General features: G+C 48.3%; 1 protein-coding gene across 1 annotated transcript in view; it reads left to right on the forward strand.

Annotated features, from left to right (window-relative positions):
• The first annotated feature begins 15,733 nt into the window (after positions 1-15,733).
• The window catches only part of LOC137535299 (zinc finger protein 572-like), a 55,728-nt gene continuing 48,201 nt past the window's right edge, over positions 15,734-23,260 (forward strand). Inside the window, exons 1-2 of the mRNA XM_068257129.1 lie at positions 15,734-15,766; positions 17,694-17,813. Of these exons, the coding sequence (XP_068113230.1) occupies positions 15,752-15,766; positions 17,694-17,813 (135 nt within the window). The 5' untranslated portion in view covers positions 15,734-15,751. The remainder of the gene's footprint in view (positions 15,767-17,693; positions 17,814-23,260) is intronic.

Genomic DNA, 23,260 nt, shown 5'->3' on the forward strand with positions numbered 1-23,260 from the left:
GATGCGATTGCCAAAAGTGACAGAAAGGCAGAACAGAACAGAACACGAGAATAAGCAAAGGCACAGCAAAACAATAAGATAATGAAAACAACAAACGCTAGCTAAACGCGAACACCGCACTCATTCGCAACAGCGAACGCGTTTACGGCGCGGTCTCTGCACGAAAAGTGCAACAGAGACAAGCACGCCACCCTGACTAACCAATGACCGACAAACACGAAAAGAGAGAACGTGAACGCTTGCTAAACGGTTACCTCACCGAGCCTACAGCAAGCGTTCGTATCAAACAAGACAGACAAACGGAAAACAGGAATATGAGAGATAAGATCCACCGCTCTTCCGCAAGAGCGAGTGCGATCCAGGTTCAGGGACAGGACAGGAAAGATCCACTGCTCTTTCCGCCAGAGCGAGTGCGATCCGGGTTCAGGAACAGGATAAGAAAGATCCACTGCTCTTTCCGCCAGAGCGAGTGCGAACCGGGTTCAGGGACAGAATAGTAAAGATCCACTGCTCTTTCCGCCAGAGCGAGTGCGATCCGGGTTCAAGCAGGAACACTGATCAGAAGGCTCCACAGCCGCTACCGCTAGGGGCTAGTGCGATCCAAGCGAGACAGACAGATGAGGTAGCCAGTAGCAACCGCTGCTCCAGCTTACACTCCAAGAATGTAGATCAGAAGGATCCACAGCTGCTACCGCTAGAGGCTAGTGCGATCCAGGCAAGACAGATGAACAGAAGGGGCTACCAGTAGCAACCGCTGCTCTGGTTAGCACCCCAGACAAACAGAACGATTTCCTGTCAACGACCGCTGGCGACAGGACAATCGCAGCAGAGAGGTGCTGCCTAGTGCAGTCCCACGAATTACTCTAAGATAACTTTAGCAGACCAACAGGGCTGATACTCTAGGAGAGTTCATCAGAAACAAACCATGAAGGATGACCAGCCAAGGATTCTGGGAAAACATGGCTTTTATACTGCCAGCCTTCAAAGGAGGCAGCTAGGTGATTTGCATAACAAATGTATGCACATTCCTCAGCAGCAGAGCAGGTCAGAAACTTGCAAAGGAAAGACTGGTCTCTCTTCCAGAGACCTGCAGCCCACAGACTAGAGGAATGGTCAAACAGCTGTCTGCCTGTGCAGCCAGCTGAGCGGATCATTACAAAATTACACTAGAATAGTATACAATCCAATGGGGCAAAGGTGCCACGTAATAAACACTAATGTGCTAACCACACCGCATTCCTCTCTATGTAAAGTGCTTCCGTGCAAAATTATATAAATACATCAATATAAATGATGCGTGCATGTCTGCGTCCATGCCCAACAGCGCGGGCGCACGCATACACACAACATGCAAAAAATACATCAATCAGTTTAAAAAACCAGTGCTAACTACATGTATTTGTATATCAAACCTAATATTTCCTGGTAAACCTGTGTAATAAAAAGCTAAACAAAGCAACCCTCATGACAAAGTATACACAGAATGAATACCCTAAAATAAGACAAAGTGCTACGCGCAATTGTGCAAAGTACTGCCAAAAGAAGATCACAATGTGAGACAAGTCTCACATTGTGATCTTCTTTTGGCAGTACTTTGCACAATTCATTCTGTGTATACTTTGTCACGAGGGTTGCTTTGTTTAGCTTTTTATTACACAGGTTTACCAGGAAATATTAGGAGATAGGTTTTGTATACAAATATATGTAGTTATCACTGTTTTTTTAAACTGATTGATTGATGTATTTTTTGCACATGTTGTGTGTATGCGTGCGCCCGCGCTGTTGGGCGTGGACGCAGGCATGCACGCATCATTTATGTTGATGTATTTATATAATTTTGCACGGAAGCACTTTACATAGAGAGGAGTGCGGTGTGGTTAGCAGCACATTAGTGTTTATTACGTGGCACCTTTGCCCCATTGGATTGTATACTATTCTAGTGTAATTTATAGAATTTTGTGCCAGAGGTTGATAGTGCCAATCATGATTGGCACGCACCAGGAGACTGCATTTTAACTGTTTTTATATTTTTGCTTGTTTGTCAATAAATATTATATATTTTACTCATTGAGATCCAAATTGTCCTTGAGATATGATGTATGGCCCAGATAGGCTTTCCTTTTTCTTTTTATGTATACTCTGTGTTCAAAACAACGCCGTCTGGGTAATATAGGCGGAAGTTGTTCCTCTTTACCACACTGCGCTTGTGACCTTTGAGGCTACACTATATAATCCATACTATGGACTTTACTTCACTCATAGGACCACTAAGTGGCCTATATTCATTTGTGTACCATATGCTGCATCTTTTGTCATATGTTTATGCCGATGTACTGTTCATGAGCACTGCTGCTGTAAATCATCCTGTCTGTACATATTATGTTTATATGTATGCACTTTTGCATCTGTTGACAGTCATTTTTCAAAATGTATCCTCTACTTGCATTTTACTTACAAAGTGTCTGTGGCTTGTTGTATATACTGGACTGGATGTCTCTATGGCCTGAAACACACCAGAGGAGTTTTTCTGAGCGTTTTGAGTTTTTAAATCTGCTGCTAATGTTATCCTATGTGTCTGTGCACACTGAAGCAATGAGGTTTTGTAAAAAACCCCATAGCATTACATTGGGAAGAGGTTTTGAAACCTCTAAAAGCTCTTCCCAATGTAATGCTATGGGGTTTTTTACAAAACCTCATTGCTCCAGTGTGCACAGACACATAGGATAACATTAGCAGCAGATTTAAAAACTCAAAACGCTCAGAAAAACTCCTCTGGTGTGTTTCAGGCCTATGACACAGCATCCACTTTTGTTGATTTGTAGCTATCGGGGCCGGTTCTAGACTTTTTGCAGCCTGAGTGTAACGATTGTGGAATTCTCTCCGTGATCAGCGCACAGGATGTGCGCTGACACTGCGGAAATCCTCCACAAGCGTATAATTTGAGAGAACCCAGCAAAAGGTGCAACGCACCTGTAGAGGGAAATTCCTGTCGGCAGGTGGAGCTGTGGAGTGCAGAGGAACAGCTCCTCAGCCCTGCCACAGACGCCAGACAGGAATTGTACGAAGGTAAGAAACGCAGGGCAAGATAGCCCTGAAAGAGAGAGATCAAAGCGACAGAGGGTATGTGTGTCCACCAATCTAGTCGCCACCCTGCGACGATAAACACACAACCAGGAAGATAAGGTGAGAAGGCAATCGCCAGAGATGCCGGTTGCTAACAGCGACACAAGACCGAATAAGCACAGAGGAGGAATGTATGTATGTCCACCAATCTAGCCGCCAACCTGCGACGGCGGACACACAACAGAGGAAACCAAGTGAGAACGCAATCGCAATAGAAGCGATTGCGAAAGAGAATGAGCACAGGGATAGATTGTATGTATGTGCCCCAATCTAGTCGCCAACCCGCGACGGTGCACGCACAACAGCAGATATGAAGCAGGAACGCAATCGCGAGAGAGGCGATTGCTAGAGGTGACACAAGGCTACAGCAAGGCAGAGCACAAGCAAATCATACAATGAGAAGATAAGGAAAATAACAAACGCTAACTAAACGCGAACACCGCACTCATTCGCAACAGCGAACGCGTTTTCTGCGCGGTCTCCGTGTGTTAAGCACAACAGAGACAAGCATGCCTAACTAACCACCGACAGACAAACATGAAACAGAGGACGTGAGCGCTTGCTTAATGGTTACCTCACCGAGCCTCCAGCAAGCGTTCGTAGCAGACAAGACAGGTACACAAAAACAGGGATAAGTGCGAGATACAATACACTGCTCTTTCCGCCAGAGCGAGTGCGACCCAAGTAAGGCAACAGAGCTAGCAGGATCCACTGCTCTTACCGTCAGAGCAAGTGCGATCCAAGTATAGCAAGAGAGTTGCAGACCAGAAGGATCCACAGCCGCTACTGCTAGAGGCTGGTGCGATCCAAGCACGACAGACAGACAGAACAGGCAATACAAATAATACAATCCTGACTGCTCTAGCAAGGATGCCTAGTGCAGTCCCAGAAATTACTCTAAACTAAACTGGGTCTATCTGGCAATATAGGTCAAAGGTGCAGGTCTGAATATCCTGATGAGAAGTCATTAAAGGCAGGGCCGGATTTATACTTTTTACCGCCCAAGCAGGGTTGCCAACTCATCCCTTTAAATACTGACACATCTAAGTTATACAGGTTCTGGGGCTTCTCACACATAATCAGTGCCTAAACTGCATCTAACTAGCCACAAGACATGTATAATTCATAAGCGTCCGTATTTAAAGGGATGAGTTGGCAACACTGCGCCCAAGGTCACTGTCACCAGCTGCCCCCCCTTCAGTATAGGTAGCAAGATGACCCCTCCCCCCTTCGCTCCAGTATAGGTAACCAGATGACCCCTCCTCCTCCCTCTAGTATAGGTAGCCAGATGACCCCCCCCCAGTATAGGTAGCAAGATGACCCCTCCCCCCTTCGCTCCAGTATAGGTAACCAGATGACCCCTCCTCCTCCCTCTAGTATAGGTAGCCTGATGACCCCCCCAGTATAGGTAGCCAGATGACCCCTCCCCCCTTTCCCTGCAGTATAGGTAGCCAGATGACCCCCTTAATCCTTCCTTTCCCACTCCCGCCCCCCCTTTCAGTATAGGTAGCCAGTTTGCCTTCACACTGCAGCAGCCATCAATGTCAATCATTTTTCCACTTGTCTCCAGTGCAGTCCTCTTCCTTTCCATCTCCAATGCTGCCCAAGTCCATAGCCACCAGCCACAATGCAAATGTGCACAGAGAGCAAGGTGGCTGCTGCACAGGAAGCTAGCAGCAGAGTACCGCGGTCAGGTGCTCATCTGAACTCCCTGCATTGCAGCATTTGCAAGCTTGCAAATGCACCAGGTTAGCCTGCTGCTTTGGTGCCCTTGCTCCTGTGGTGCCCATGGTCATGGCCTAGGTTGCCTTGGCCTAAATCCGGCCCTGATTTGTATGTGTAGTAGTACAGCTAAGAAATAAAACATTAGCAGCAGAGATATGAGTCTAATATTGTTTCCATTACAGGAAGAGTTAAAGAGACTCTGAAGCGAGTCTAAATTCACGTTTTTAACTTGTATTAATTATTTTTATTAATGTTAAGCACTATAGCTAGATCTAAACCGCCTCATCCCCGCGGCAAGACGAGGGGGTTATACTCCCCAAATCCCCTCTGCTAAATCCACAACTTGTACAGAGTGTCTTCCAGAGAAGTAGATTGTAAGCCTCTGGCAGGGCCTTCCTCCCTATTTTCTCCAGCTTGATTATGCAATCTCACTGTCTGACAACCCTCTGTCAGGCTTGTCTGGTCAATGACTATAGGTCAGACTGTATGCCCATATGACTGACCTATAACCCAGCCCTAACACCTGCTATAGCTCCTACCTAGCATACACACTAACAAACCCTGCAGGTAGATGTGGCATACATACTGAATTATAGTAACTCACCAATAGGAACTAAGACAATAATGCAATGGGCACAGAACAGTAGTAGGTATTGTATAGTCACCTGAGTCCTAGTAGCAAAGGTAGTCCAGGTGGTTAAAGCAGAACAGAACCAGTGGTGTAAGACATAGCTCCCAACTGTCCCTCTTTTGGAGCCCTGTCCCTCTGTCCCTCTTTCCTCCTCATTTGTCCCTCTTTCAGGACGTTGTCCCTCTTTCTATGTAAATATGTATATTTCTCTACTAAAAATGTGTTTCATGGACTCTAAACTTTATTCCCATCCTTTAAATTGATATATTACTAATTTTAAAATGTTAATATGAAGGAAAATGAACCAGGATAGAAAAGACCAGTGTGGTTTGAATTATAAAACAACATATTTTTCTTATGAAATCTTTATGGTATGCGTGACTAGGGTTGTGGTGGGAGCGTGACCATGGGTGCGGCGCTGGCATGGCTTAAGTGTCCCTCTTTTTCATCTCAAAAAGTTGGGAGGTATGGTAAGAGTCCAGATAAACGTGGTCATGGGAGCCAAGTTCAGGGCAGGCAGCGTTCTTGCAAAGTCCAGTAACTAGCCAAGGTCAGCAGTGGATGATCCGGCAGAAGCATGGTCAGACGGAGCAGAGGTTGGCAGTAGTGATGGGCGAACAGTGTTCGCCACTGTTCGGGTTCGCCCGGATTTTGGCCTGCTCGGGTTCGGTTCGGCACCCCCCGAACACCTCATGGTGTTCGGGAGGGTGCTCGGCCACGCTGCCCGAACCCGAACAGGCCTTCTGTGTTCGGCCGAACACAGCCGTGTCCGGCCGAACAAAGCCCCCTATAGGGTCCCAGCATAAAGGGAGAGCATGCCCCGAGCGCGGGGGGGGGGGGGGGGGGTCGGAAATGCCCCCCGCCCCACCCCTCCCCGCTAAGCTCTCCCTTCTGCTGGACCCTAAAAAGTTACATTGAAGTCCCCCAAAGTACCTGGCAGGAGGAGGGCAGGAAGCGGGCAGCCGGAGATCACAGGCGCTGGTACCATCTGGTGCTTCCGCCCTCTCTCTGACGCACTTCCTGTTTACATTTGTAAGTCGCGTCAAGAGAGAACAGAAGTACCGCGATGACGCGTACGAGGGTACGTGTCATCATGTAGATGACGCGTATGCGTCATCGCGGTACTTCTGCTCTCTCTTGACGCGACTTACAAATGTAAACAGGAAGTGCGTCAGAGAGAGGGCGGAAGTACCAGATGGTACTAGCGCCTGTGGTCTCCGGCTGCCCGCTTCCTGCCCTCCTCCTGCCAGGTACTTTGGGGGACTTCAATGTAATTTTATAGGGTCCAGCAGAAGGGAGAGCTTAGCGGGGAGGGATGGGGGGCATTTCCGACCCCCCCCCCCCCCCCCCGCGCTCGGGGCATGCTCTCCCTTTATGCTGGGACCCTATAGGGGGCCCCAAAGGGACATGTTCGGGTTGGGTTCGGGGTTCGGCTCGAACATGTGAACATAGTTGGCAGCAGGTAATCCAGCAGAAGCGTGGTCAGACGGAGCAGAGGTCGGCAGCAGGTAATCAATTAGGAACATGGTCAGGAACAAACAAAGTCGGCAGCAGAGTTTTTCAATACATGAGCACATACCCAGCAACAAGCCAAAGCTAGAAGCTATCACGGGCGATAACTGAGGGCGCTCACAGTGCTTAAACACAAGGCCTAATGAATTATCATAAAGCAGATTAGAAAACAACCATTCAGAGAACAGCATGTCAGCAATCAGCTGACACACAGGTACACATGCACTACTGTTTACATCTGCGGAGCGTGTACTGTGAACGCGTCCTCCGTCTATCCAATAGGGAGCAAGAATCACCCTGTGCTTCAGTGACATCAGGGCCCTGCTGAGACTCAGAAGTTCAGGCTGCAGCCCGGTTCTCGGTGCTCTGACGCCGGTAGAAAACAGCGGATCTTACACCCTCTTGCTTGAACAGACACTATTCTGAACAGACACTGAACTACTGTTATCAAATACGCTTGTATGATCTTGTTTTGTTGCGAGTTCCTTGTGTCCTACCTTGTATGCCAACTCATTTATCTATTGTGCAGCACTGTGTAATAGGTTGGTGCCTTATAAATACAATAAATAATAATGCTAATATCCCCAATCTGCCACCATAGGAAGGTCATTGGTTCAGTACCAGCAGGGAAGTCAGGGTTTCCTAAAATCTCTGTAAGGGGGAGACAGTATACTGTAGTTTATTCTTGAAGTGGGATTTCCTCTAAACTTGTAGGGCATGTGTGGTCACTGGAGACCTAAGAGAGAATGTTTAGAAGTGAGATAAGATGAAAGTTTGTAAAGTTAGTGTTGTCCCTGGCAGGTGTTTGGATGAGCGTGATTACAGATTGTATAAATTCGGGTGGTGGCTGATGATTGTTGGGGGTCAGAGATAATTGTAACTACATGTGTAACTACAGGTATGCTTTAAGGCAACTTTAAATAAGCTTACCATTATCTACATCATGGAGCAGCAGACATGCTCACCACAATCTGTTTCCTTTTTTACTTCCCATCACTAATTTCTGATGCCTGGATAGCAAATGTGTCCAATAGTGTCCATTGTAGTCTACATCAGAGCTGTGACCCACCTGATTTCCAGGATACTTCCCATAAGCTCAGTAATGGCGGAAGGAGGAGAGGACTGGGAGGAGGAGCACGGCCAGAAGGGAGTGGGAGTCCCAGGAGAGATATGAAGGGATTAAGTGGACATCCCAGCCCAGACAATTTCTCCAGTAATTCTGCCTCTTCCTCCCATTGGTGCAGGAAACTGACTCTTCCCGTAACTATGGAGCCACATCCATATGGCAGCTCTCCATCTACAGCAACTGCCTGAGGAGTAATAAAAAGAAAAAAAAAGAATCTGGTGCTTGAGGATGTTGTGCAGTGATAGATAGAAAATAATGATGATGATGATGATGATAAACAAATGATGCAGATGATTCCACAAACAGAGGCTGCAGTTAGCCTATTCCACCACAATTGTTATGTGGTGAGTTACGTCACACGCTATCCCTGCGGTCCACATGTCCGGCGGCCATGGAAAAGAACCATGTTAGCTCAGCCTCACGTCTCCCCTTGCATTGGAGAGCTGGAACCAAGCGGGTTTGGCTGGACACTTGTCTGAACGCTCGCCAGCCATACAGCAATGTCCTGTGATCAAGTGGTGGCTGACTCAGGGCAGTGAAGCAACAACAGGATCTGTACAGCCTACATGGTATGATCTGACTGAGCACATTGACTATGAATTGCAATGTACAGCATGGTTCAGTCTATGGCAGATGATGCAGTATAATGGGAACTGCTGCTTAGCTGGATAAAGTCCCTATTGATGGACATAGCATGTTTTGCCAGTCTGCTTCTTGGCTTTGCACATCAAATGTCATCTGTCATCAAATTTCATCACAGTACTGTGGCCCTATAGAGCTGTACAGCATTAGCATCTCTGCTTTGCAGAAACTTTCCAGTGACCGGTCACTATCTTTTGTATGACTGTGGGAGTGAGGGGAATGAGCCGGCTGTTATGTGCAATATACAGTGGGTTGCAAAAGTATTCGGCCCCCTTGAAGTTTTCCACATTTTGTCACATTACTGCCACAAACATGCATCAATTGTATTGGAATTCCATGTGAAAGACCAAAACAAAGTGGTGTACACGTGAGAAGTGGATCGAAAATCATACATCCTTCCAAACATTTTTTACAAATCAGTAACTGCAAAGTGGGGTGTGTGTAATTATTCGGCCCCCTGAGTCAATACTTTGTAGAACCACCTTTTGCTGCAATTACAGCTGCCAGTCTTTTAGGGTATGTCTCTACCAGCTTTGCACATCTAGAGACTGAAATCCTTGCCCATTCTTCTTTGCAAAACAGCTCCAGCTCAGTCAGATTAGATGGACAGCGTTTGTAAACAGCAGTTTTCAGATCTTGCCACAGATTCAAATTGGATTTAGATCTGGACTTTGACTGGGCCATTCTAACACATAGATATGTTTTGTTTTAAACCATTCCATTGTTGCCCTGGCTTTATTTTTAGGGTCATTGTCCTGCTGGAAGATGAACCTCTGCCCCAGTCTCAGGTCTTTTGCAGTCTCCAAGAGGTTTTCTTCCAAGTTTGCCCTATATTTGGCTCCATCCATCTTCCCATCTGTAACGATCGATGAAGCACAGAGAGGATCTGATTACCGGTGATCTGCAGTATCACTGGGAATACAGATGTATACCAGATTATACTGTAAGTGATCTGCAGTATCACCGATAATCCGATATACCAGCTAATCTCTGTTCACCTGAGTAGAGTGTAGTGTTTGGTGTAACCAGGCCCGGCCCTAGACTTTTTGCCGCCTGAGGCAATTTTCAAAGAAATCGATCCGCCGCCGCAGGAAGTGACGTCAGTGGAGCGCACGCTGGCCTGGAACGAGGAAGAGGTGAGTAATCCCCGCCCGTTGCCTCTTACAAATCACTGCAGCCAGCAAGGAGCTTTTTAAAGCTGGAGGGGAGCGGAGGACGGGGGACCCAGGCGAGGGAGGGGGGGTCCGACCCCCCTCCCCGCCGCTAGGCCGAATACCCCCTTCCTGCCCGCTATCCCCTCCAGCTCGGGCGGCCCCCCACACACACGGACGGGCGGGTGCCGCCCCCCCAGAAGTGCCGCCTGAGGCAAAAGTTTCACCCCGCCTCATGGGCGGGCCGGCCCTGGGTGTAACAGTAACACTTTGAGGACTAAGCCTCAGCGCAGTACTGCACGGATTCCTTCCGAAGTCCTGGACTCTCCAAGATGGGAGGAGTCAGGCTGAGAGTAGGAAGGATTGTCTGAAAGTAACACTCTGGAGGAAGTGTCACTAACAGAACGGGGAACCGCCTCTAACAGTAAGGTCGGTTCTCAAGGTCGGACAAGCCAGGTCGTACACACACGGACAGATAAAGTACAGTATCGGGAGGCAAAGGCGGAGTCTAGGTACAGGCAGGGTTCGGCAACAGGGTATCAGATATATCGAGGTACAAGATCAGGAGGCAGAAGCAGAGTCTAAGGACGAGCCGGGGTTCGGCAACAGAGTATCAGAAATATCGAGGTACAAGATCAGAGTTCAGGAGGATAGTCAGGCAGGCAAAAGGTCATAACAGATAATCACAATCAAACTAGTACTTTAAGCTATCAACAGAAACTAGCTAAGTGTAGGATTACAGCTCCAGCTGGTCCCGGCACACTTGAGGATCTGACTAAGGGTCTGAGTGCTCCCACGTATGTGATCGCAACGCCAGACAATCAGCAACTGAACAGTCAGTAGTATATATACACAGGTACCTCTCCAGCACCTCCCTAAGTGCTGGACCAATGAGGAGTGGAGCCAGAGTCAGCTGACCAGCCTGGTCAGCTGACTCACTTCTTGCCGTCATATAATCCCTGCCTGAGTGCGCGCACGCGCGTCACTCTAAACCTAGAGGGACTGTGTGTCCCAGCCATACCAGCACCGCTCTGCGGTGCCTCTGCCAAGGGGCCATGCGTGCTAACCGGTTTCTCCGCGCTCCGCCATGCCCTGCACGGGGACAGCCGCCTCAGACTAAGTGGAGGCGGCTGCCTCCCCGTGCCCAGTCACGCTGTGCGCGGAAAGAGCCGCCTCCTGACTCGCGGCGGTGGCTCTTCCGCGCTTCCTGACACCATCAACTCTGACCAGCTTCCCTGTCCCTGCTGAAGAGATGCACCCCCCGAGCATGATGCTGCCACCACCATATTTGATAGTGGGGATGGTGTGTTCAGAGTGATGTGCAGTGTTAGTTTTCCACCACACATAGTGTTTTGCATTTTGGCCAAAAAGTTCCATTTTGGTCTCATCTGACCAGAGCACCTTCTTCCACATGGTTGCTGTGTCCCCCACATGGCTTGTGGCAAACTGCAAACGGGACTTCTTATGCTCTCTGTTTACAATGCCTTTCTTCTTGCCACTCTTCCATAAAGGCCAACTTTGTACAGTGCATGACTAATAGTTGTCCCATGGACAGAGTCTCCCACCTGAGCTGTAGATCTCTGCAGCTCGTCCAGAATCACCATGGGCCTCTTGACTGCATTTCTGATCAGCGCTCTCCTTGTTCGGCCTGTAAGTTTAGGTGGACAGCCTTGTCTTGGTAGGTTTACAGTTGTGCCATACTCCTTCCATTTCTGAATGATCGCTTGAACAGTGCTTCGTGGGATGTTCAAGGCTTTGGAAATCTTTTTGTAGCCTAAGCCTGCTTTAAATTTCTCAATAACTTGATCCCTGACCTGTTTTGTGTGTTCTTTGGACTTTACGGTGTTGTTACTCCCAATATTCTCTTAGACAACCTCTGAGGCCATCACAGAGCAGCTGTATTTGTACTGACATTAGATTACACACAGGTGCACTCTATTTAGTCATTAGCACTCATCAGGCAATGTATGTAGGCAACTGACTGCACTCAGATCAAAGGGGGACGAATAATTATGCACACACCACTTTGCAGTTATTTATTTGTAAAAAAATGTTTGGAATCATGTATGATTTTCGTTCCACTTCTCATGTGTACACCACTTTGTGTTGGTCTTTCATGTGGAATTCCAATAAAATTGATTCATGTTTGTGGCAGTAATACGACAAAATGTGGAAAATTTCAAGGGGGCCGAACACTTTTGCAACCCACTGTAAGCTCTGCTTTTTTGCTTGTATGTTTTTAATTGGTTTTAGTCACTCTTGTGTATCAATGAAGATAATGAGTTTATTACACTTTATACCAGCTGTGCAATTGCATATTTTTCTTGGATTAGTAAATCAGTTGTGTATATGTACAAATGGGCTGATTACATATAGAGAGTGCTGAGTATATTTTCCCAGCGCATGTAACAAACTCATTTGTGATGAATGATACCACCTGCAGTTTTTTCTGCATGTAGTTCTGTTGCATTGTAAATCTCACCTGCTCCAGCTGCAGTGACTCCCGGTCTCCTCTGTAGGTGTAGTTACTGAGAGAACTATAATAAGTTGTGATAATGAGGGCATTTAGTAGCCCTAGACTGAAGCATTGGATGCCCCCCAGGCTTCATTGCATTTGTGGAATGATGGATAGAGGGAGCAGGAGCTCATTTTCTGCTGACACTCCCAGGCTGCCATTGTGTATGGTTGGTGTGAATATTGGCAGAGCCTTCTCCGGGCGCACCGATAGGACACACATTCATTCATGATATATAAAGTCAGATACGCTTAAATATTACAGGTAAACAACCTCAGGTTAATATAGATTACAGAGCAGGTAATAGCTGCTATTGTACTAGATACTAGATAACAAGTTTCCCTGTCTTAGGCCTTGCTGGTGGATAATATAAGGCACTGTGATAAATGGCAGATGCGACCATGCTAATGCATTTATGAGTTAAGATCTAGGACTATGGCTGTTATGACTTATAGTGTCACTGTGACTTGAAGTATATAATATTTTTATATTCTCTATGCTGTCCCTTTATATCTATGGCATTAATGATATTTGCCCAGTAGGGGTCACTATAAGCTATGAAGCTTCTTCCAGCCCCCTGAAGTCCTCCTGGCCCTTCGCCGTCATCCCACACTCCGTTGTTACTCTGGTGCCCCTTCCAATGCTGGATGTGCAGCCCTGTGCCGCGTGTGTCCTCTATCACTTTCCTGTGGTGAGGAGCCTAAGCAAACATTGCTATTGTGAATGCGAAAGAGTGTGAAAGAGGAAGCGCATGGTTCATGCCATGCATGCGCAGTGGCTGGTTAGTTGAAGTATATAGTATATATTGTGTTTCCCCCCGCTGTGTGCGTCCTCAATAGCACTGCCACAGCCGGGAGCGTTCTGCGCAGGCAATGGTAGCAATTTTTGGTTACTGCACAAGTGCAGAGTGCTCCCAACCACAGGAGCATGATAGAGGATGCACACGGCTTGTGGCCGCACATCCAGCATTGGAGGGGGACACAGGAGGAACAGCGGAGTGCAGGATGACTGCGAAGGACCATAAAGACTTCAGGGGGATGGAAGGAGCTTAAGGTAAGTAAATGGGCAACAGTAATGGGAATATAAAAATACTATATACTTCGCAGTGGCACTATGAGTGTTTATGGAGGGGGCAGCAGAGGAATGGCTGAGCATGAGTGACGGCGAGGAAGCAAGAGGACTTCAGGGGGTGAAAGAAGTCCCAGGTAAGTAAATGGGCGTTTTTGTTTTATTTAAGGTACACTTTAAGGTACACCTTTATATTCTGTTTCAAGGGTGTTTATTAATATAAAAACTCAAGAACAGGAATATTTCACTTCATAGAAAATTTCCCACGCAGGAGGAGTGACTTATGGAACATCATCACTGGAACAAAAAGTATGAAACATTCCAGAAACATGATAATGGAACACATTTTGAATTTTATGAATCTAAAGGTGTGTGTGTGTGTGTGTGGGGGGGGAGATGAGGTAGGGAGGGGGAAAAGTATGTAAGGGTACAGGAATATGAGACCCAGGAGTGCAATGCACAACATGCCAATGGGTCTCAGGTAAAGGAAGAGGGGAAGGGATGGGGGTGGAAGGTTTTCCCAAGTATATATAAGCAGGTATACAATTTACCCAAAAATAAATGTGAGGTAGCAGGGTCCCAGATAGTCCAGACAGCTCCTGCTTCCATGTTGTGCCAGAGGTAATCTATTTAAAAGGAGTGGAGGACATAATTTAAGCCATTGTTGTCCTGCCATTCAATCCAGTCGTTACATGTTTTAAAAAAGTTTGGCATTTTATCATGAATTTTGGCAATAATATGCTCAGAGAGCATGGTTGAATTGAGATCCGAAAATACACAATCAGAGGATAAAGTGGCGGACTTCCATCTAGAAGCTAAGTGACGTTTCCCAAGTGCAAATGTATGTTGAAACAATCTATGCATGGGATGTTTAAACTTTGAGGGTTTGTTACCTAACAAGACGACTGTTGGGTCTATAGGGATTGAGACTTTAGTAATAAGGCATAACTTAGTCCAGATAGCATTCCAAAATGATTGAGCTATTGGACAAGTCCACCATGTGTGCCAGAGATCCCCCCTGACCTGGCAGCCCCTAAAACAAAGGGCTGAAAATTACCTATCAAAATCATGAATTCTGGCTGGGGTCATATAATATCTATGGAGGAGCTTAAGTGAGGATTCAATAGATGAGTAGTATGAGCTGTTTTTCAGCAGAGAGGTACAGCTGTCCATCTGCTGGCAGATAATTCCATATTCATATCAGTTTCCCATTTACATTGAAAATTAAATTTTATATCTGGAGGAACCTGTGTAAAAGTATCATATAAATCCGAGATCAGACCCCTCTCAAGTGCAGAGTCTTTGCATCTGACCTCAAAAGCCAGGTACGAGGTAACGGAATTAGTTTGGTTCAGTGATCTGAGAAATTTAAAGGCTTGTGAGACTCTATAAATTTCACTTGGAGGGGGGTGATGTTCAGTCAAAAATTGGCGGATAGGGATTAATTTGTATGCACTTATGAAATTACCCATCATCGTAAGACCCTAATCAATCCAGCATTTGAACAGGTTTATTTGATGACCAGGCGGGAAATCCAGATTACCGAGTATTTTTGTCAAGTGGGTGATAGGTGATTGTAAACCATAAAGGAATCTGGCTTTTTGCCAAATAGTGAGAGAGTGAGCAGTGATAGGTGAGGATTTTTTAATAGATGGGAGTGCAATTTTTCGAGCCCACATTACTCCGGGCAGGGTAAGAGTGCCCCTCCTACCCTGGCCGGAGTAATTTGATTGCCCATCAACTGTGATTCTAATTGAACCCAGAGAGGTTTAAGGGATTTCGCATTTATTGCGGATAACTGGGCAATCTGTGCTGCTTTGTAGTAGGTGGGCAGGTTAAGTCCTGACAGATGCTTTTTCCTGGAAAGGGCGACTATTTATTTTGGCTCTGCGGTTTTGCCAGACAATTTATGTATTTTGGTTTGGAGATCCTTGAATGGTTTAAGTTTGATTGGAAGGGTCCTGCAAAGGTCATTTTGGCAAGAGGGTCATTTTGATAGAGTTCACCCTTCCTAGCAAAGACAAAGGATAAGAGGACCAAGTTTGGAGATCATTAGTCAATTTATGATAGATTCTGAGTGCAGGTGATTCCAAAAAGAGAGGATGCAGTTAGCCTATTTACCACAAGATGGCGATCTCCCCTCTTCTAGGTGGAACGCATTGTAAGGAAGAAATTAAACAAAAGATAGGAAATGATGTAACAAAGACAGGAAGTGATATCACAGCAGGAGGAGAAGTAGCTGGAAAAGGAGAGGAGATATGTCGTTGGAAGAGGTAATTGTGTGATTGTTGTTGTATATTGAGCAGAGCAGAGGTCGGGGTGGACATACTTTGTTACAGAGGAGGTCATAGTACACCTGTCACTATCCTGATCGCCCCCCTTGAACTAATTGCCATACAAGAGACTTTTATATAACTGCTGTAACGTGTGGTCCCCCCTACATGTGCCATAGATTATGGTTGGCATCTTGGTGCTGGTCTACTTTAGGGGACTCAGCAGGAAACCTCATAGGGAAATTCTGCTAACGTGATTGGGTGGACGGCACCTTCTCATACTGCTAGATTTCAGATAGACTGTAGCAAACACACTATTCGGCCAATCACAACGCTTCCTGCTGTAGATGGTGCTGTAATTAGAGAACTGTTCCCTATGAGGTTTCCTGATGGGTCCCCTAAATTAGACTAGTGCTGCCCGTTCCCCCTGTGTCCCCCAGCATTGCTATTATCCTCCAGTATGCAATGCCCCCCTCCCCAGTAATGCCATTTATTTCCTAGTATAGCCATGTCCCCCATGTGTCCCCAGCATTGCTATTATCCTCCAGTATATAATGTCCCCCAACCCTAGTAATTATTATTATTTAGTATTTATGTAGTGCCAACATCTTCCACAGTGCTGTACAGAGTACATTGTCTAGTCCAGTGGTCCTCAAACTACAGCCCGAATGTGGCCCCCTAAAGACAAATTGTATAAATAGATGTGGCCTATTGCACCTTTAAACATCGGCCCCCCACATATAGAATAACAGTGCTGGCACCACCCATCCCCATACTGTAGAAGCCAGCGAGCAGTCATTCGCTGGCTTCCAATCCAATTCTGCATCAGGTGACACTGCTGCCCAACTAGATGGCAGTTTGTCACCCGGGTATGCTTCACTGTCTGGTGCACAAAGACGTTCCTTCAGGCGCCTCATGACTGAATGGCTGCTGCTGGGAGTTCTCCAGGCATGATTGGGGGCGGAATCAATACCTAGATTCAATGTAATGTTTTTCAACATCATTTTATGTATGTTCTGCCCCCCCCCAGCAGCCTGAAGTATATTGACCCGGCCCTTGACCGAAAAAGTTTGGGAACCCCTGGTCTAGTCACTTAACAGTCCCTCAGAGGTGCTCTTTATCTAATCCCTACCATAGTCATATGTCTATGTATGTATCATATAGTGTATGTCTAGGGCCAATATAGGGGGAAGCCAATTAACTTATCTGTATGTTTTTGGTATGTGGGAGGAAACTGGAGTGCCCAGAGGAAACCCACACAGACAGGAGAGAACATACAAACTCCTTGCAGATGTTTCCCTGGCTGGGTTTAGAACCTGGGACCCATCACTGCAAGGGAAGAGTGCTAACCACTATGCCACTGTGCTGCCCACAGTAATGCCATTACATCCCCAGTATAGCCATATCCCCCAGTGCCCCCCCCCCCCAGCATTGCCATTATACTCCAATATGTATTGCCCCCTCTCCATCCATTTCTTTCCCAGTATAGCCATGTCCACCCCCAGTATTTCTTTCTTCCCCCACCTCCATAATACGAGGTAGGATTTACATTGCTTTATAGCTAGCTGTCACAGTGGGCTCCAGTCCTCTGCTCCTATTATCCTCCCTGCCTCTTCTCTCTTCATATCCTCATCCACCTACCCCTACCAGCACTGCTGTAACATCAGAGGAATGGTAACAGTGGGAGGTGGATGTGAGGAGAGGAGGCCAGCTGGAGAGGAGGCAGAGGGAGGATAGGACTGCAGCATGCTGTGAGTATAGTGCACAGGTGGCTATAAACCAACTTATTATGCTTTCCTTTAATACTCTGCATGGCCCTACCACCCACAAGTGACAGCAATGGGGGTGCTGGGGTATCTTGTATTGGTAGTTTTACCACTGACAACTATACAGCCTAGATTATCCTTTCCTTTTGATCTATCAAAAGGCAGCAGCATCCTGTATGGATCACATGACCACATCACTGAGGATAGATGAGGACCAGAGTTACATGACTGAGTGGATATTCAACCTCACCCTGGAGATCATCTATCTGCTGACTGGAGAGGTGAGGAGGATTCTGGATGTCTCTTATCTCTATTAATAAAACACACAGCCAGTTCTGGGCCAAGGCAGGGAAGGCATTAGTCCCGACGGTGCACCCATGACCCCTCCCTTCGAGAGACACCCTTGCCTGTCTAATACAGAGTCGAGATTAGAGCTTGTAGTGTTTCTCCTCTTCCCACTGGGAGCTCTGCGATGTCACAGGCTTGCAGCAGCTTCTCTCTCTCTTCCTTTTTTGGCATCTCTCATTAGTTTCATCACTAGAGGGAGACAAGGAGATGCTGTGAGCCTGACACAGCTGAGTTCCCGGTGCAGTGATGTAAGTAGACAGCACTAGAGGCTCTGCTCACAACTCTGCATGTGGGGAGGGGCTGCTCAGTTTAAGGGGTGGCCTAATACTGGGGCTCATCTGGTTATCTAAACTAGGGAGGGGGGCTACCATATACTGGGCACAGTTTAGGGGACACTGAAAATCTGGTGCACGCTATGGAGACACTGGTAAGCTGGGAGACACCATGGGAATGCTGGGACACACTATAAGGAGGCTGGGAAGCTGAGACACATTATAAGGCGGATGGGAATCTTGGATGCACTATGGGGCCACTGGGAAGCTGGGACACTATGAGAGACACTGGGAAGCTGGGACACATTATGAGGGGCACTGGGAAGCTGGGACACACTATGAGGGGCACTGGGAAGCTGGGGCACACTATGAGGGGCACTGGGAAGCTGGGACACACTATGAGGGGCACTGGGAAGCTGGGACACACTATGAGGGGCACTGGGAAGCTGGGACACACTATGAGGGGCACTGGGAAGCTGGGGCACACTATGAGGGGAACTGGGAAGCTGGGGCACACTATGAGGGGCACTGGGAAGCTGGGAAACACTATGAGGGGCACTGGGAAGCTGGGGCACACTATGAGGGGCGCTGGGAAACACTATGAGGGGAACTGGGAAGCTGGGGCACACTATGAGGGGCACTGGGAAGCTGGGAAACACTAGTAGGGGCACTGAGAAGCTGGGGCACACTATGGGGGCACTGGGAAGCTGGGACACTATGAGAGACACTGGGAAGCTGGGACACTATGAAAGACACTGGGAAGCTGGGACACACTATGAGGGGCACTGGGAAGCTGGGACACACTATGAGGGGCACTGGGAAGCTGGGACACACTATGAGGGGCACTGGGAAGCTGGGACACTCTATGGGGGCACTGGGAAGCTGGGACACTATGAGAGACACTGGGAAGCTGGGGCACACTATGAGGGACACTGGGAAGCTGGTGAACACTATGAGGGGCACTGGGAAGCTGGGACACTCTATGGGGGCACTGGGAAGCTGGGACACTATGAGAGACACTGGGAAGCTGGGGCACACTATGAGGGACACTGGGAAGCTGGTGAACACTATGAGGGGCATTGGGAAGCTGAGACACACTATGAGGGACACTGGGAAGCTGGGGAACACTATGAGGGGCATTGGGAAGCTGAGACACACTATGAGGGGCACTGGGAAGCTGGGACACACTATGAGGGGCACTGGGAAGCTGGGACACACTATGAGGGGCACTGGGAAGCTGGGGCACACTATGAGGGGCAATGGGAAGCTGGGGCACACTATGAGGGGCACTGGGAAGCTGGGGAACACTAGGAGGACACTGGGAAGCTGGGACACACTATGAGGGACACTGGGAAGCTAAGGCACATTATGAGGACACTGGGAAGTTGGGGCACACTATGAGGGGCACTGGGAAGCTGCAGCACACTATGAGGGGCACTGGGAAGCTGGGACACACTATGAGCCCACTAGGAAACTAAGGCACATTATGGGGACGCTGGGGCACTCTATGAGGGATACTGGGAAACACTATGAAGGGCACTGGGAAGCTGTGGTGCACTTTGAGGGGCACTGGGAAGCTGGGGTACACTGTGGGGACACTGGGAAGCTGGGGAGCACTATGAGGGACACTGGGAAGCTGGGGCACATTATGAGGGGAGCTGGTACACACTGAGGGGCACTGGGAAGCTGGGACACACTATGAGGGGCACTGGGAAGCTGGGGCACACTATGAGGGGCACTGGGAAGCTGGGGCACACTATGAGGGGCACTGGGAAGCTGGGGCACACTATGAGGGGCACTGGGAAGCTGGGGCACACTATGAGGGGCACTGGGAAGCTGGGGCACACTATGAGGGGCACTGGGAAGCTGGGGCACACTATGAGGGCACTGGGAAGTTGGGGCACACTATGAGGGGCACTGAGATGCTGGGGTGCACTATGAGGGGCACTGGAAGGTGGAACATACTGTGAGGACACGGTGAAGCTTGGTTGCACTATGGGAATACTGGGAAGCTAAGACCCACTATGGGGACACTGGGATAGGCCTGAACGATAAATCGTTTGGGGATCGAAATCGCGATCACGGAAACAGCGATTCCACGATCATCATAGCGGCAATTTCGTCCCCCTCTGCAGGCAGCCCCCTCTCCCGCTGTGCACAGGTTGCCGCTCCGTGCAGTGGCGGCTCAGCGGGTGTTACTCGCAGGTCCCTTTTGGCGATGGAGGCGGCTCGCTCTCCCCCAACTTCCGTGCCTGCAGCCTATGAGATGAGCGGGCAGCAGACTCCGCCAACAGTCTCTCGCTCTTGCGGTGGCTCACTCCTCCCAGCGCCTCCATGTCATTGGCTGGGCGGACGGTAGACTCCGCCCACAGGCTCTCAATCACGCGTAGCTCAGCCTCCCGAGTCCACATCACTAGCTGGCCAGGCAGCCTTTTTTGCACCGCCTCCACTTCCTGTGCACAGCGTGTCAGTGTGATAATGCTGATGACTGTGCTGTGACTGACTGTGGCAACCTAGTATTCTGCACGGCTGTTTGCAGTGGGGTACTGTGAATTTGAAATTGAGGCAATCTATTCTGCATAGCTGTTTGCTGCAGTGGGGCACAGTAAATTTGTGCAAAGGCATAATTGTGTTTGCAGGAAAGGCAAGGCTTGATAAACTGGCCAAAGCAAAGCTTGATTGACAGGCCTGCAGAGACTCTCATAAAGCAAAGGAAGGACTCTGCTCACACACACAAACTGATCCTAGCTGTGAAATTACAAGAAAATCGTGAATCGAATCGAAATCACAATTTCTGACAGAAATCGTGCGATTCACTCTTCCTAAAATCGTTCAGGCCTACACTGGGACACAGTTTAGGGGACACTGGGAAGCTCAGACACACTATGAGGGACACTAGAAAGCTGGGACACACTATTAGGAGGCTGGGACACAGTATGGGGGACACTAGAAAGCTGGGACACACTATTAGGAGGCTGGGACACAGTATGGGGACACTAGAATGCTGGGACACACGATTAGGAGGCTGGGACACAGTATGGGGACACTAGAATGCTGGGACACACTATTAGGAGGCTGGGACACAGTATGGGGACACTAGAATGCTGGGACACACTATTAGGAGGCTGGGACACAGTATGGGGACACTAGAATGCTGGGACACACGATTAGGAGGCTGGGACACAGTATGGGGCCACTAGAATGCTGGGACACACTATTAGGAGGCTGGGACACAGTATGGGGACACTAGAATGCTGGGACACACTATTAGGAGGCTGGGACACAGTATGGGGCCACTAGAATGCTGGGACACACTATTAGGAGGCCGGGGCACAGTATGGGGACACTAGAATGCTGGGACACACTATTAGGAGGCTGGGACACTCTATGGGGGACACTAGAAAGCTGGGACACACTATTAGGAGGCTGGGACACAGTATGGGGACACTAGAATGCTGGGACACACTATTAGGAGGCTGGGGCACAGTATGGGGACACTAGAAAGCTGGGACACACTATTAGGAGGCTGGGACACAGTATGGGGACACTAGAATGCTGCTGGGGTGGATTTAAGTCCTGGAAGGTGGGGGTTGGTGATATTAAACTCCAATGTGTATTTGTTCTCTGACACACAGAAAAAGCCCTCCTTGCTGCTGCTTCCATCAGCTGATCTGATTATCTAATTTGGGTAGGGGCTGCCTAACACTGGGGGCACATCTGACTAGTTAAACTGAAGAGGGGCCCTGCCATATGCTGGGGGGCTTCATCTGGCTAACTTGAGGAGGGGTGGCTACCTGTTACTGGGGGCTGATAAGGCTATCTAACTTGGGGAGGGGGGGGGTGCCTAATACTGGGGCTGATCTGGTAATCCAAATACAAAAATGTTTATTGGCAGGACCAAATACACTTAGCATGGCCAAAGTAAAATATAATATAAATAGCATTAGCATGGGAGGGGTTGATTGTGGTATTAAGGGAAGGGTATAAGGGTTTGGGGTATACAGTCCATAAGGGTGTGGAGAATATCAGGGACAGTATAGGGGGCTAGAATATATAGCCTATAGGGGTAAGGAGGTAATAGGAGGCAATATAAGGCGTATACTGTCTGTGGGGTATCGTGTTCCTCACAGTGGGTGGCAGGTAGCGACATATTGGGCCACTATTTGAACAGTTGTTTCCTCTTCCCCAGTTGGATGTAGAGGTTCCTCTCCTCATCTGAGGAGGTGAAATCAGGTATGTGGGCGGAGAGTCTCTGAGAGTGGGCAGTCCTCACAGGTGCATATTTGCTGCAGGGTAGCAGGAAGTGGTCCTCATCCTCCAGGGCCCCCCTGGTCACACTGCCTGCACAGCCTCTCCTCCCGGGGCTTCCATGTCTGCCTGTGCCACCCTGTCTCTATCTCCAGGCTGTGGGTGCTCAGACGGTACAAGATCAGGATCTGTCTTCCTTTAGGGTGGTGTAGCCTCTCTCATTGTGTACTCCCTATGCAGTGATTGGTAGACAGAGAGTTTCTGGGAGTTCTTTGTCACTCCTCCATTCCTCCAGATATCGCACCTTGTAGCTTTCTATAGTCCCTTTTATTTGGGCTTTTGTCAGACTGTGTTGGTGGTTTTGGCTGGGCTGATGCTTTGCTTCAGAGTGCACGGTATGGTCTTGGCCCCCTGGCTCAGCGAGGCAAGGGTAAGTGCCAGGGCTGCTGCTCTGCATGTGCGCTCAGATGAGAGCGCCCTCTGCTGCATAGTCAGCCACAGTGGGAATCTGCCTAGCTCTGCCCGGCAGGCTGAGTTCGAAGTGCAAGGATGGACTTGGAGAAGGTACTTTTAGAACTCTAGATGGAAGACTTCTGTTGGGCTGGAGTCCCATTTTGATTGGTCAGGGTAGGTGACCGGGCCCCATACCTCACTACCATAGAGCCATAGAGTCTCTGCTACAATTTTCTAGGTCATCGACTTTGCTTTTAAGTGCTCCTATTTGCTCACTGTTGCTCTGAAGTATTTCCTCAAAACCCCCCACCCACTCTCCAAGTTTTTTTGTGTCTGACTCTACCTCTTCAACCCTTGCAGTAAGGTCTTGTATTGCATCTTTCATAGGCTTAATCTCTGCAATTTTT

Source organism: Hyperolius riggenbachi, chromosome 10 (assembly GCF_040937935.1).
Source record: "Hyperolius riggenbachi isolate aHypRig1 chromosome 10, aHypRig1.pri, whole genome shotgun sequence".
NCBI classification, from domain to species: domain Eukaryota; kingdom Metazoa; phylum Chordata; class Amphibia; order Anura; family Hyperoliidae; genus Hyperolius; species Hyperolius riggenbachi.